We start from the raw sequence: 15967 nt of genomic DNA on the forward strand, positions 1-15967 counted from the left end.
CTACTAATGAGCTTTCTGTGAAATATGCAGTACGCGAAAACGGGTGCAATGACAAGTGAAAGTAAAATATTTCAGCCAGCAAAGCCATTGACAACCAAACAGCCGGGGGAAGCAAACAAGAAAGGTAAATCCTTCATTAGCTAATTGAATACAGTACCCACAATAATAGTACAGTGCACTTTCAATTCTTTAAAACGAGGTTGAGTTTTAATTTGGAAACGGTATCAACACAGATCAAGTCATCCATATTGTGAGTTCAGGTGCAATTTCTGTTTCCCCCTTTGTGGTCCTTGTGAATAGCATGCTGTAGTTAAGATGACGATCAGAGGTGGCGTAATAAAGAGTGTTTTATTTATGATTCTGGATTCACACTTGAGCATGGGTACCTCCAAAACAGCCCAGGCCTATAGCCTGCAAAATGCAATTTCCTGTAACAGAAATGGTTATTGGTAGGTTTCTGTCAGAACCAAAAATAGCCTAAATGCCTGTGTTCATGACCACCTGATCTGGATAGCAATACCTTTTACTCTATCCCACATGGCAGTCAAATTAAATATAATACTGAACGTGTGTATTTATAAAGATAGTAAACATGATAAATCACCGAACTGCGGAAAGCTGTCATGCGAAGTTAGCTGCGATATCCTGTAACTTTGTTCTACACAGTTTGTGACGGGGTGGAAATTCCATTTCAACATGGGGTGAAAACTACCAACTCAATTATAATGTAGTGCAGCTTTTATTATTCTTAGCAGTTTTCATAAGCAATGCCATATGATAAACACTGTTGACTTTATTAGCTTGGATAGTTACACTGCTGATATTCATATGAACGTGATGTATTATAGTAAACCAAGTGGTGAGCTGCCGCAATGTTGTTTTCCAAATGAAGGAGTGGGCCTTTATCTGCCATCACAATTCTATTCTCTCTACACAGTATGAGCATACTGGCTCTAAAAGGAGTCTCTCTGGGGAGACAGTGCAGGGGGGCACTGCCTCGAAAAGGAGTCTCTCTGGGGAGAAAGCGGAGGGGGTCAGTGCCCCCCAAAAATGTTGCTCTGATGGAATTGACACTTGCTGGAAGGTGAGTTGTATGTATGGGACTGACACAGATTCCTAACATCATATCTATCACAAATATTGATATTAATTGTAGAGCTCAGAAGTAATATTACATCATTAGGCAGAAGTAGCCTGGGTACTAATCTGTTTGTGCCATCATGTCACTCCTTGGCATACAAGGAGTGGCAAGGAATGGCTTAATGGCACAAACAGATTGGAACCCAGGCTAAGGCAGAAGATATTATTGACCAAAGATCTGTCTCTGTTGTGTTGAAGCCAAATCCAGCAGTAGAGACCAGTCTCACCTGTACCCAGCAGTCTGTCCATGCAAACAGACATGTCTATTGATCCTCCATTCAACTTCAAGACGGTAAATATATCTACTGATCAACAGCTTGTCTGGTTTGTTTTCTCTTGTTCTGCTCATTTGTTTCTAATCAATATTTTGAAGCAAACAGTAAATCACCAACGTCCTGTAGTTTTATGAGTTACATTGAATGTGCTTCTTTACAGGGCCCAGCAGCAGAGTCCAGACAGCTGTACCCAGCTGTCTGTCCACGAACAGTGACCAGTCAATGGGACATCAAGAACACTTCAGGGATGGGAACACTGGGCATGCGTAAGAATTTATTACGGTCCCCTCTTTTATCGTCTTTATGTCTCCGCATTAAAGCATGGAGTCAGGACTCCCTTATGTTTGACCTTAGGTCTAAGTTCTCTGCTGACAGGATCCAACAGAAGAGAGCCAATTCCCCTGGACCAAGCTGTGAGTCCTTTAAGAGTGACTGGTCAATGGTTCATCCTAAAACACAATTCGGGTAGGAAGGCATTTCTACTGATCAAAGGTGAGTGCTTTAGATCTTAGAGCTAGACAGACAAATGTTGTATTCCACCATGTGCCAGATACTTTCTGGGGGAAAGATGATTATCGATAAGGTAGCACTTGTGTTGTGTGTTATGTCATGTGTGCAGAGACCAGCAAGAGAGATCGGAGTCAGACATTCCCGTGGCCGGTCTACGGCAGACATGTCCTCCATATTCAAGGTGAGCTGGCTCATGTCTTACAGTTAAAAGTGAATGGATAGTTTTGTGATATCTTTGTTTACCTTTAACCTCTGACTACTGTATGTAGTCTTTAAATCCCACAAGGCTCAATGACCCACCAGGAAATAGAAATAATGAAATATGATTACAGCATTAAACTTTCAGATACATTTTTTTGTTCTTTACATATTAAGACCTGTTTTTGCCTATTCCAGTTGGTTGAAGACCAAGTCATCACATTTGTAAAGAGTGAATTAAAGAAGTTCAAGAAGATTCGGAGTCCAGATCACCCAGAATGCTCTAACAGTCAGGGGAAGGGTGGTGGTGTACGGTGAAGATGAGAACCAGGAGAGCAGTGCCAGAGAGGGGGCTCTGAAGATCACACTGCACATCCTGAGGAACTTGAACCAGAAAGAGCTCACTGATACACTGGAGAACAGTAAGATCTTTAATTTTCTATTTAATATGCCCACAAACAGATGGCTTGATGTACAAAAATATGTATTAAAAGTACTATGCCTTTATTAGTATGCTCCAAAGTACATTTGTCCTTGTCATTTTCAGATCTTTTAGGTGAGCTTGCTGTGTGTCAACTTAAACTCAAATTCAACTTGAAAAAAAGGAAGTTTGAATGTGTGTTTGAAGGAATGGCTACACAAGGAAACCCAACACTTCTCAATCAGATCTACACTGAGCTCTACATTCACAGAGGGTGGAAGTGGAGAGGTGAGACAGATTGAGACAGCATCCAGGAGATCAGCAACACAAGAGACACCATTCAAAATGCAATGACATCTTTGAACCCTTACCTAAGCAAGACAAACCAACAGAACTGTCCTGACAAAGGGAGTTGCTGGCATTGGCAGAAGTTCATTCTGGACTGAAGGAAAAGCCAATCAAGATATCCAGTTGATATTTTCACTTCCTTTTCGAGTGCACATTTTTCTTTTATGGAAATAAAATAGTCCGCAATCTCAGACTTCAACAAGTACAAAGTGCTGTTTGTATTTGATGGTCTGGATGAGTGTCGACTTGACTTCCAGAACAACGAGACCTGGTGTGATGTCACAAAGTCAACCTCAGTGGACGTGCTGCTGACAAACCTCATTCAGGGGAATCTGCTTCCCTCTGCTCAGATCTGGATAACCTCCCGACCAGCAGCTGCTAGTCACTTTGAATTTGTATACCTGAGTTTTTCCAGTGTACATTGTGGATCCTCCAGTACGGCAGAGAGCAGATTCACCCGAGTCTCAGGTCCAGCTTTCTCACATGAAGGTTTGGACCGCAGCGCTTCAGCTAGAGAAGCACAGCCTCCCTTTGTGACTCCACAGAAGGACAAACTGCAAATAATATGAATTTCACTCTAATAGGTTGGAAGTAGGCTAGTGTGAGATTCGTCTCGGTCCACGTTGAGTGAAAATCTAGTAATAAACCATTTGATGCTTAAAATGTGAGTTCACTTTAGTCATTTTAATAACATCAACTGAATTTACTGACCAGAGTGTCTCCAATTTGCAGTTTGGACCCTCCAGTCCAGCAGAGAGCAGCTTCACTCCTGAATTCTGGTATGCAATATGTATATTATCATCATCATCATCATCATCGATTGTTGCCCTGCCTTTGTTGTACTGTATGGGAAGACCTCAATTGAATAATCCTCTCTCATCTCGTTCTCAAAACCCATTGGATGAGAAAGGCAGAAGTTTCTCCCCTCTGACCTCCTCGAATGGGTTTTGAGAAGGAGATGAGGATGCAAGCAGTATGCAATTGAGATCTTCCCTATGTGTTTCTCAACCACTGTCTTGTGTTCTGCTTTTACAGTGTGAACCAGGATGCAGAACACTGGATAAAATCTGCCCTAAGAAAATGTAACTTGATTTCTTGTGAAAGCTGCAAACACAAATGATTCAGTGAGAATACTTGAAAATGTTTATTTGTTGGATAGAAAGATTAAAAAGGGCAGTAATTAAACAAAATACTAATAATCGTGTCCTTCCATTAGATGTCTGTGAGCTAACATTGGACGCAAACACGGCACACAGGAAACTCTCTCTGGCAGAGGGGAACATGGGGGAGAGAAGAGCAGCCGCATCCTGATCACCCAGAGAGATTTGAGGGCTGTTGGCAGGTGCTGTGTAAAGAGGGTCTGAATAGGCGCAGTTATTGGGAGTCAGAGTGAAGAGGAAATGGGAGTGACGTACAGAGAAAAATCAGCAGGAGTGGAGAGGTTGGGGACTGTTGGCTTGGACGTAATGACAAGTCCTGGAGTTTGCGATGCTTTGACAACAGTTACATCGCCTTCCTTAATGCTAGGAGTATTGCTTTACCTGCTCCCTTGTCTTATTCGAACAGAGTAGGAGTGTATCTGGACTGGCTGGCACTCTGTCCTTCTAGTGTCTCCTCTGGTACACTGACCCATCTGCATACATTCTACTCCACATTTTCTAACCCTCTTTACCCAGGGTTTAGGCTTTGGAATGATGACACATCAGTGTGCCTGTGTCAGGTAGCGCAGCCTCCAATTTGAAACTCAGGCCAGAATTCCATCTAGTTGATTTTGGCATTGCGGTTTTAAGTACGTTTACGTTGCAACGTGTTCGCTCCAGAATTGATACTCGATTTAGAAAATCAGTAGTCGCCTACTGCCTGGTTTTAGCAGAAGCCCTGGTAGGATGTTGACAGTTACCCACCCTCCCTTCTATATTTACCTTGATAATTCATTGCAGTCACGCAGATTTTAATCTGTGACACACTGCTGTGCAAATCAAACACCCAATTTCGGTGACCTTAAATAAAATAGCATTTATTTATTTTTCTACTCTGCTTCACCTACAGCAAATAACATTTTTGGTTTTGTTCAATTTAGGAGTTAAGCATCCTGAGTGAGAGAATTTGTTTTATCTGGAATACAAGTCTAAGATGTGCCCAGATCACAGCCTTCAACACCACTTGTATATTAGGAAATCACTTAGGGTACATGTGTTGCACATTAATGTAGGCTAATTATGAGTTATAAATCACATACTATAGCCAGATCTCTAGGCCATTGAACTTCTGTTACCTGGTCTCTGGTTTCACAGCCACTAGATGGAGCCACAAACCATTATGTAGTGAAAGTGTCTGGATGAAAAGTGCTGTTGAAGAGAATGTGACTGTTTTGGCTGAGACCACTGAAAATGTTATCCCGCTAGATAGTGATGCGATAAATACATGTAAGTAACTACTACCGACCCAAGATGAGTGGCGGTTCTGACATCAGCAGCACTAGCCATGCATCCTCATCGGATAAAGAGTACTTCCCCTATATTTGGGTAGGAAAGATGTACTTTACTTGCCTCTATGCTATACAGAGCGACAACAACAAAAAAAACAGTATGGCATTGCCCCAGATATTCTGTATTTCCCAGACTCAATATTCCTACAGTAAAATCATAATCAATACCCAGTCTGCCTGTACTTTAATACATTCTTTATTTTCTTAAACAAAATTGGAAGTAAAAACCTTTATGTAGAAAGACAAATTCCCTGTCAGTAGCGTTCCACCTAAGGTTCTTGATTTAGGGCCTCCAGTAGACTCCCGTCTTTTTGGTTGTTCTCTTCTACTGTGTGAGCCAACGTAAGAACATTCCACCACGGAGTCAGTACCAACTGGAACTCCCCACTAGCTCATGAATTAACTCACCAACTTGTGAATTAACCCATGCAGACTTTCGAGAAACACAGTGGGAAGAATGTTAACAGCAAATCGTGTTAAAAGAAAGTTAAAAACAGCAGTGTCCATTACAAAGGCTGAAGAAAGAAAGCAAACGTGATCTGTACAGTACACATCGTTGTCCAATCACCTCTGGCAGTGTTTTCAACTAGTATTGAAATCAGAAAAAAAAAAGGAAGCTACATGATTATCGTCACAAAATAAAATCTCTTTGGCATAGATTACCCACCCGAAAAGCGCACACAACCTTAAAACGTACTTGACTAAAAACCTATGTGCATCATCAATATTATTCTTAGAAAACAGAAGGTAAGCCCTGTTAGATTCTGAGCCTCACAGTCAGTGATAATTGCATATACTACATCGAGGTGAGCAGAGACAGATTGACATCACTCCATTTGAAGATTCTCTGTGTGATCTCTCCTCTTCTTCCGCTTCTCTCTGCTTCTGCTTCCCCCCCCCTTCTCGTCCCTTCAGTGCCTGTCGAGAGAACAGCATCTTTATTAAAAGTGGTCCAACTGGTTGACTTGGTGTGTGACTTGTTTTTATAATAGGTGTATGTAACTAATGGCTGCTCTGTCTTCGTGTGTCTGCGCGCTTGACCATAAGAGCATGGGTACATTTGTCCGTATTATTGGGTGTATGCACTGACCGTTGTCCTAATAGCGCTCAGCATATCCCTGTCCCCTCATGTCATAGGCCATGCCGCCGCCACTGCCCTGGTATTCAACGTCGGACATCCCCATCTCTCCATCCATGGGCATGTCAGCAGGGTAGTCTCCATAGTGGTGGTAGCCTGCGTCCAGCTCTGAAACACACACGTACTTAGATCAACACTTTGCAAAATATTTACATTTCTGGAGATGACACCCCATTTTTTATGAATGAAATTTAAGGGTGGGGCCTCACTTTTAACATGGTTAAAGTTATATAGATCAATTGCCTTTTCTCTCCTTGACAATACAGTATAATAATATCAGAAAAATCCATGTCAGAAATTCAAATATAGCAAAGCAATACATTGACTAACATTAACTTTTACACAGAAACCGCCCATTGGAACAGTGACTAACTAGCACATTAACCCACTGGCACACCTGAATCCACACAATAGAGCTACAGCCAGTGTTCTGTTCTGCCCCGTGTGTCAGTCAGTATGGGCACCTGTCCACCAGAGTGAGTTACTCACCGTCTGCTGCGTAGCCTGCCTCCATGGGGACAGCGTTGTGGGCCTGGGGAGGGGTCACGAGAGGTGTAAGGTCAAAATGAAGTTGGCGAGTTGCCCATACATGGTCGACAGAAACCGTGTCACACCGTCACCTGTTTTCTTAAACTGCATCGTCTACCTACCTTTCTCTTAATACAAATATTACACTTTGCCATTTTACAGAAACTAAAAAAACTTCACATGTAAGAATCTACGAAAATGTAATACATGCATTTATCAATGTTAAATTACCGATAGAAGCAAAGTATTTTTCTCCAGTTTCATCGGAATTGAGAGAAGCTGCAATTCGTTATTAGATCCCGCAGTGGCTCCCTCCTCGCCATAGATGGCGCTAGAGGCCTCGAGCATAGGTACACTCACCATTTCCCAGGCGGCGGGGTCGTGCTTGAACAGGGAGTGCGTGAGCTCCACGGACACACGCTTCTTGTAGTCGGAGTTCTTGTCCTCGGAGATGCGGAAGAGAACGGCGGCAGCATAGGTGGCTGGGAGAGAGGAGACATGATGACTAACAGTCAGATTATCACACGTACACATTGATTGGCAGACAAAGTTCGCCTGTACCCAGATCTGAGAGGACGTATCAAATGGCTGCAGTGTGTAATGCTACTTCTCAACCCTTGTCTCTCATTCAACTGAGTTAAGAGATCAGATGTGGCCCAGACTCAATAATTGGTCAATTATGAGCGAGAGAGAGATGAAAGCCAGTGGAGACTTGCGCCCGTTGAGGTTCCACTGGTTTATGGAAATGCAGCCCATTATGCAGTCAGGCCAAATTTTTTTTTTTTTTAATAAAAAAAAATGTTCCAGATAATAACTTCCTCTCAATGGACGCCAAACAACAACCTCTGAATCTATCCACATAGACCGCAAGGCCCTCCAGTGGGTGTGGATGACGGCCCAGTGCGTCACTGGTCCCGTGTTTCTACCCATCAAGGACATCCTACTGGAAACAGTGCCTGAGGAAGGCATGCAGCATCATCAAGGACCCCACACATCCCATCGCGAGCTGTTCTCTCCTTCACCGTCGGGCGGACGGTATCGGATCATGCGGTCTGATACCAAGAGGCTCAAAGACAGTTTCCAACTACAAGCCTTCAGACTGACCACACATCACAACGGCTGCTATCAGACTCTTATTATACACCCGCCCCCCCATCCCCAAAACATGGAAATATTGGACTAGAAATTGTACCTTCCTGTATTGTACTAAAATGTTTTCCATTTCTACTGAGCCATTTACTTTGTTCGTATTCTTATTATTTCTTATTGTCGTTGTTGAGAAGGAACCTGCAAGTAAGGATTTCGTTGGACGATGTATACCATTCGTATACCGTACAACTAGTGACATCTATCATAAATCCTGGTTTTTGATGTCGTTTTAATAGAAGTGGGCTCACCGATGCCCTCGTTGTTAGAGTGCAGCAGCTCCATGAGCGGCGCGGAGGCTCCCTCCGCGTCGATCATCTCAGCAGACTGTTTGTCCAGGGCCAGTTCACACAGAGCCCCCGCTGACACGCGCTTCACGTTCTCCACTGGAGAGTACAGCAGCTAGGCAGGAGGGAGACAATGGTTAACACACAATCTACAGGAGATAAAAGCAGCAACAGAGATATTGATGTCTTAAAAGTAAGAAACAAATATTTGCGAAAAAAATGGAATAACTTACCTGTACAAAGAGTGGGATGGTCTGCATGCTGGCGATCTCTCCCCTGTTGATGGGGTCTCTGGCCATGATGTGCAGGGCCCCTGTGCACCCCTCCACGATCTCCTCCATCCTCACGCCATCCTGAGAGAGAGACAAAGAGAGAGACAGAAAGCAAGAGTCAGTCAGCAACAAAAAAAGAGACTAGGGAGGTTAAGAATAGGGCGAATTACTGATGTAACAGTTGGATACATTTATATTTTTTTAACAAATTTTAAGTCAATGATGCATTTAAGTACATAGATCTGTTTCTACATCTACCTGGTATGTCTGCTGTGCTGCGGAGCCGTGTTTCTGGGCGTCCTGGTGGGCTTTGAGCAGCAGATTGACCAGGCGGGCGATGGCCCCTGCGTCCCTCAGAGGGGTCTGGTTGTCTGGGCACAGTGCCAGGTTACGGATCAGACCAACCACAGCCTGAGGACAAGAGAGAGGCGGGGTTAGAGACGGACGCCATTTTGATTGATCACAAAGAAAGCAACATTCTTTTTGGTTAGAGACGGTTTGTTTTACACATTTTCACCCATCTCATCATCGTTTATAGTTTCTCTCGCGCTACCATTTCTCTCCCTGTTCTCTCTATGTAGCTTCTTCCTTATCCCTCATTTTCCTCCTTCCATCACATCCTCGTCTTCCTCTTTCCCTCTCTCCTAATGCCTCCCAATTCTTACCTCATAGCGAATTAAGTAGCCGTTTACGTGAATGGTTAGCCCTCTCCCTGGGAAACCATCTGTCAACTATTAATCTCCCTCTATCCCACCTTGATGACAGGCCAGTAGTAGGGCTGGTTGTCCCTCTATACACCCCTCCATCCTGCCTCCCCCATCCTCTCACCTTGATGACAGGCCAGTAGCAGGGCTGGTTGTCCCTCTATACACCCCTCCATCCTGCCTCCCCCATCCTCTCACCTTGATGACAGGCCAGTAGTAGGGCTGGTTGAGCAGCTTGACGATCGCGGGAATGCCATAATGCATGCGCACGGCATTCTGGGCCACCTCGGCGTCGGAGTGGCGCGACGTCAGGTGACGCAGGGCGCACACGGCTGGCTCCGCCACGTCCTCCTTCTCTCCCGCCCTCAGGACGGCGTGGATGAGCGCCTCGATACCGTTGCTCTGGGTGACCACGGCCTTGTTGCGAGCGTTGTTGCAGGTGAGGTTGGAGAGGATGCCAGTGGAGCAGGTCAGCATGTTGACGTCATCAGAGCTCAGGAGACCAACAAGAGTCTGAAGAAGACTGTCCAGACCCTCCTAGAGAGACAGAGAGAGAGAGTTTAGTTTATCTGTAATATATTAGTGGTTCTTAAAAAAACATCGCTGTTGCAATAAATAAGAACATTTAGAGTAAATGCAAGTGAGGTAAAAATCGTAAGTTAAAAGGTCAGAGGTTAGGACAAACATGAGAGAACAGTCTCTATATGTCTCTAGGTTGGAAGGTAAAGTCTCACCTGTTTAGTGGCAGCGTCCGACAGGTTCCTCAGGGTCCACAGACAGTTCTGCATCAGACGCTGACTGGAGCCCGTCAGGTGCATCCCCAGAGCCTGCATCCCACCTGACAGAGGGAAACAGAGTGAGGGATAGATAGAATGTGTATGAGAGGGTGGGAGAGAGAGAGAATCTCTTGTCTAACTCGTTTTTACTGCAAAATATGTACGGAATTCATAATCTCATAGCTTTACAACTGAAAAGAAAAAAAATGCCCATTTCTATTCTTTAAAACCACAGTATCAGTCGTCGGAAATCTACAACAAGTAACTACAAATACACACACACCCCCCTGTATTTCAAACACTTACCAGCATCCACGATGGCAGGTTTGTTGCTGGGGCAGACAGAGAGAACTTTGAGCACGCGGCTGGTGGTCCACAGGAGCTTCTCATAGCTGTAGTTCCTCATGATGTGGACCAGGCCCTCCGGACCACTGTTAGCCAGGATGATCAGCTGAGCGACAGAGGGATGATGGGAAATGGAGTTTAACAATATGAATCAAGCGATAGCATTTCTATGAGCAGCAAACAGTGTGGACATTCACTTTTAGTCCAGCTCGTGACATGTTCAGATGTGCCTAATTCCTCATTTTCCAGTAGGCGTTTAGGCATTCAAAGGTTAACGGGAAAATCTTCAAAGGGTCAAAACATTCCATGTATCACTCCTGTCCAAACATGCACTTACCCATTAAACAACAGGCAAGCACACACAGGGCAGACATCCCTACCCAGCCACACTTGTCTCATATCCTCACATGCACATAAGCGTGCAGTCACAGAATTACTATGGCAGCCACACCCATGCCAACACAGGGCTATCATTCAAACACACTCTCATTCACAATATTGACATGCATAACATCACACCCCTTACACTCAACACCCCCCCTCCTCACCTTGCTCTCCTGGTTGCCGTAGGACAGCAGCTGCAGGCAGTCGGTGGTGATGGCCAGGAACTTGGGGTTGCTCTTCTTCAGCAGAGGCACCATTCGCTGCAGGCCGTCGGCCAGGCGCACCGCCATCTTGGCTCCCTCCTGGTGCAGTAGCAGGTTGTGGAGGGTGGTGATGGCATAGAACAGCACAGACTCCATGGGAGAACTGACAGAGGGAGAGAGAGAGTTATCCTAAGGATTTAGAAAGACTCATAATGAGTCTTACTTTGAAATGCTTTGTCAATCTTGTGGTTGTACTGAGAGAAAGCGAGCAGAGAGAGACTTGCAACAACTTTCACCCCCAACATGTCATCCCCCACCCAGGTATAGAAGGCCACAAAGTAAAAGAGCTACGAGAGAGAATGAGAGACGAGAGGATGCATCCCACCCCCCCCCCAGACTCCTACCTGAGCATGCGGACCAGGGCAGGGATGCCCCCACACTTGAAGATGGAGAGCAGGCCCTCTCTCTGGTGGGACAGGTTGTGGAGGATGCTGGCTGTAGCCCGGGCGGTCTCCATGTCCCCGGTGTTCTGCATGGCCCGCACCACCGCCGCCACCATCTGGGGGGACGCCATCAGCGCCCGGCGAGACGCCTCCTTACGGGTCAGCTGGTTGACGATCAGGGAGGCTTTGTTGACCACCACCTGGAAGACAGAGTGGGGATTGGTTACTTTGAAAGGAGGGAAAATGCAGAGCTATTAACAGGGAAGGGTTGACTATTGGAGAAGTACAGCAATGTGAATGAATGACAGCCAGGTTGACTACCACCTAATGGGGAGGGGGGTCGAGATGGGTTAGGTTTATGGGGAAAGTGTGATTACTAGTGGTCAATAACATCAATGAATGAGTGATTTAATTAATTAATCAATGTCTAAATGACAAAGGTGGATTGATGGCTAGATAAAGAAAAAAATACACATGCATAGCAGGGCTGTGATCAATTCAGAATTGAATGGAAAATGCCTCAAATTCCAATTCAATTCATATTTGAATTGTAGTAGTAAACAGGGTACAGAATTGCAATTCAAATTAATTAAAGGAAATTGAATTTAATTCTGTGAAATTAAAATGTCTCTTCTATAATGGGTGTAGTCAAATGCATATCTAGTAGATAAAATATAGCAAACATTTTACATACATGCATATAAAATGTTGTTTCAGATTTTCAGGACAAATTTCAAATGAATGAGCAAAGTTATTTCATTAATACCACTTCCCCCAGAACGCATTAGTTTAACCCTCAAGTTGACCCTAAGACCTTCAAAAAGAAGCCAACCAAATTAAATCATTGGTGGAAATATAATGGTCTATTCTAAGCACTATGGTTAAAACACTATATGAACACTGTTTCCAGAGAAGTGTGATAGATTCCTTGGTATCTGGAAGTGTGACCTGTCAGGGTCAATTAAACTGTCATGTTCTATGACTGAGTGCAATTTCTTTGAATAGCACTTCCTGTTACTCAAATGCAAAAATTCTACATTCTGTGTGGCCAATTAAATTAATGAGCTAATGGGAGAAGGTAAAAAAAATAAAATAAAATAATGAATCTGAATTGAGCCCAACCCTGACGCAAAAGACAGACGTGTCAAATAACCAGTACTGTACCTGGTCCTCATCGTTGAGCAGCTTGGTGAGCTCGGGGATGGCGCGCGTGGCCAGCTCGGCGTCGTCCTGGTAGTTGATGAGGTGGACGATGGCCGTCTTGAGGAGCTGCGAGGGCTCGGCCAGCCGCTGGACGTTGGTCATCTGGGACGGGTCAGTCTGGGTGGACAGGATGGTCGTACCCTCCATCACCGTCTCTGGGAACATGGCTGCTCGGACACGCTGGGCCCGGGTCAGGGCATACTGAGACTCCACTTCTACAGGGAGGGAGGAGAGGGGAGGAGAAGGGGGAGAGGGTTGAGTGGTTTGTATTTTTAGATGGTGGGTTTGAATGATAGTTCAGTACTAAGCAGTAATAAGGTGTGCGTTTTAACTCCATGTTCCTAAGTGACAGTGCGTGTTTGTAGCGGGTTGTACTTTTGAATGTTTGTTTGTTTATGTCAATTTGAGCGCGTGTATTCAAGCATTAAACTGAGTGCGTCTCTTCCCTCTGTTGTGTGCGAGCCCTGAGGGCACTAACAAGTGTGTTGAACAAGTGAACAAGTGTCTTCTGATCCCTCCTGTCTCAGCCTCCAGTATTTATGCTGCAGTAGTTTATGTGTCGGGGGGCTAGGGTCAGTCTGTTACATCTGGAGTATTTCTCTTGTCTTATCCGGTGTCCTGTGTGAATTTAAATATGCTCTCTCTAATTCTCTCTTTCTCTCTTTCTGTCTTTCTCTCGGAGGACCTGAGCCCTAGGACCATGCCTCAGGACTACCTGGTATGATGACTCCTTGCTGTCCCCAGTCCACCTGGCCGTGCTGCTGCTCCAGTTTCAACTGTTCTGCCTGCGGCTATGGAACCCTGACCTGTTCACCGGACGTGCTTGTTGCACCATCGACAACTACTATGATTATTATTATTTGACCATGCTGGTCATTTATGAACATTTTAACATTTTAACATTTTGACCATGTTCTGTTATAATATCCACCCTGCACAGCCAGAAGAGGACTGGCCACCCCTCATAGCCTGGTTCCTCTCTAGGTTTCTTCCTAGGTTTTTGGCCTTTCTAGGGAGTTTTTCCTAGCCACCGTGCTTCTTTCACATGCTTTGCTTGCTGTTTGGGGTTTTAGGCTGGGTTTCTGTACAGCACTTTGAGAATATCAGCTGATGTACGAAGGGCTATATAAAAATAAATTTGATTTGATCTCACCAGCAGGGTTCTCTGAGACGACGGTGGTGGTCACGGTGCTGTACTGCTTGGTGCTGTACTCGGTCCCGTCGTCGTCGGTCCTCACTGTGGTGGCTCCTGACTGGATCCCAGAGTCCCCGGCGTAGTACGTCTGCTGCCACTCTTTCACCTTCACCCTCCCCTCATTGCCCACTACGGAGGGAAGGAGGGCAGAGAGGTTAGAGTGGAAGTGCACTTTGAAGTAATATATTATCCATGTTCAATACACTTGTTAGTGCCCTCAGGGCTCGCACACTACAGAGGGAAGATCTATGGGGTTATTACGGACTGCACTTAGAATAATAGCTGACACTCTTGTTAATGCACTAGGAGGGAGAGCAAAGAGGGGTTATTAGAGACAACACTGCACTTGGAAGTTACCTGAGCCATTATGCGTCGAACACACTTGTTATTGTACTAAGGGGAAGACATTGTGTTCAGTTGAACAAAGGAGAGGAAGGAAAATGGAGGGAGAGGAGGAATTAAGAGAAGAGGAAGAAAAAGGGAGAAATAAAAAGGTTGTGAAAGGGGGAGAATAATATAGCCAGATTATGAACCCACTCTGCATTTCCATGGTGGCCTCCTGGGCTCAAACCAACAACAATGGAGAAGTCCTGAAACACAAAAAAAGAGAACATTTAGATCAATAATTATCTTCCACATTTTGCTACAAATTACAATCATACCACTCAATTATTTTACAGTATACAGCTTACCTTCATATTCTTCTAACCTGTTTTAAGGCTAAATATTAATTAGGCCGTTAGTTAAAATACATTTTATTTCATACTCTTTCTCCCAGGTAAGAATACAGATAGGTGAATGAACGGCCTCCCTCTGAACAGTGCCAGAAATGACAACGCCGAGTCAGCAGCAAAGGCTGCTAGGATAGGAGGGGAGGGTGAGGGGGCAGAGGGACAGCTGCAGGACAGGAACGCCAACTGCTAAGCCCCCACGGCCTTTAACCCCGGGCAGAGCCTCCGCCTATACATACAGCTGTGGGAGCTAGACACCTGCCTGCCGACTCACAGTATCAGCCACCAGAACCCGCTAGACAGGTTTCTCGTGCGTGTGTGCGCGCATGTGAGAGAGAAAGTAAGTAGTCATTCATACACACCCTATTCCTCCTAAGACCCTAAGACAACACCTTTATAGTGGACAGACACACACACACAGTTCCTCCTCAAAACACCACCTCCTTCACCTGTAACTACAGGCCCAACACGTAATGACCATTTATCACTGTCTGATTTAAAATAAAACACTCCCACCTCAGGTTTTTTCCCAATCCTTATCAAGTCATTTTCCCGGCAGTACCTGTCTCTTATCTCCATTCTGCTCTCTTGTCGTGACCATCTATCCATCATACACCCGGGCTCCGAAGATGTGGATGTCGATAAAGGCAGCCCTCCGCACCTCTCTGATTCAGAGGGGTTGGGTTAAATGCGGAAGACACTTTTCAGTGAAATGCATTCAGTTGTACAACTGACTAGGTATCCCCTTTCCCTCCTGAACTATCCTTCATACAGCTAAAGTGCATTCCTTCTGCAGTGTTGGTTTGGACCTCATCTACTCTTTCCCCCCATTTAAAATGATTCCTCTCCTGGTTCACTCAGTTGGTCCAATGCGGTTTCTGCATTATGATGCATTTACATGCCGACTCATTCTATTGCAGCCATGTTAGCTCACCATTAACATTACATGGGGATATTTAACCAACGCTATCTAACTGAATGTCTAGAATTACACCAATATTCTAAATGTTTCTTACAATTAAATGCATTTTAACTTTGTTTGGAGCCATTTCCCAAAGAGCAAAGGCCAAGTGTGTGAGTCTGTCCATGTGTTTAAGCGTTTGTTTATGGGCATATTATTTCCCGTGTGTGTCTCTCACATTGCACACATTCCTAATTCTGATGGTCTTCAGACTGAAAATAACCTCTGGTGCAGGAAAGAGCTAGTTGGAGGATGACCCACATCCACTCCT

General features: G+C 44.8%; 1 protein-coding gene and 1 long non-coding RNA gene across 5 annotated transcripts in view; one reads left to right on the forward strand and one right to left on the reverse strand.

Moving 5' to 3' along the window:
- On the forward strand, nt 1–5833 carry LOC106564753 (uncharacterized). 2 transcript variants are annotated; one of them, XR_006757956.1, is made up of 9 exons: nt 1–124; nt 938–1084; nt 1339–1464; nt 1576–1907; nt 2035–2106; nt 2322–2545; nt 3625–3671; nt 3928–3974; nt 4109–5833. It is a non-coding gene; the product is annotated as an uncharacterized lncRNA (long non-coding RNA). The 2 variants fall into 2 exon arrangements; XR_006757955.1 differs by having other exon boundaries at nt 1339–1432; nt 1576–2106.
- Nucleotides 5561–15967, reverse strand: part of LOC106564751 (junction plakoglobin) — a 22802-nt gene continuing 12395 nt past the window's right edge. For 2 of the 3 annotated variants that reach the window (XM_014131074.2, XM_045691224.1), the window contains 15 exons: nt 14542–14594; nt 13963–14133; nt 12771–13024; nt 11568–11806; nt 11125–11326; nt 10538–10682; nt 10190–10293; nt 9654–9992; nt 9010–9162; nt 8713–8832; nt 8444–8594; nt 7407–7528; nt 7008–7050; nt 6471–6626; nt 5561–6298 (listed from right to left, as the gene is read on the reverse strand). In XM_014131074.2, coding sequence (XP_013986549.1) covers nt 6478–6626; nt 7008–7050; nt 7407–7528; nt 8444–8594; nt 8713–8832; nt 9010–9162; nt 9654–9992; nt 10190–10293; nt 10538–10682; nt 11125–11326; nt 11568–11806; nt 12771–13024; nt 13963–14133; nt 14542–14554 — 2205 coding nt within the window. In that variant the 5' untranslated portion in view covers nt 14555–14594 and the 3' untranslated portion in view covers nt 5561–6298; nt 6471–6477. Of the gene's footprint in view, nt 6299–6470; nt 6627–7007; nt 7051–7406; nt 7529–8443; nt 8595–8712; nt 8833–9009; nt 9163–9653; nt 9993–10189; nt 10294–10537; nt 10683–11124; nt 11327–11567; nt 11807–12770; nt 13025–13962; nt 14134–14541; nt 14595–15297; nt 15318–15967 lie in introns of those variants that run through there. The other variant, XM_014131076.2, reaches the window with a different exon arrangement.

This window comes from Salmo salar, chromosome ssa12 (assembly GCF_905237065.1).
Source record: "Salmo salar chromosome ssa12, Ssal_v3.1, whole genome shotgun sequence".
In the NCBI taxonomy this organism is placed as follows: Eukaryota; Metazoa; Chordata; class Actinopteri; order Salmoniformes; family Salmonidae; genus Salmo; species Salmo salar.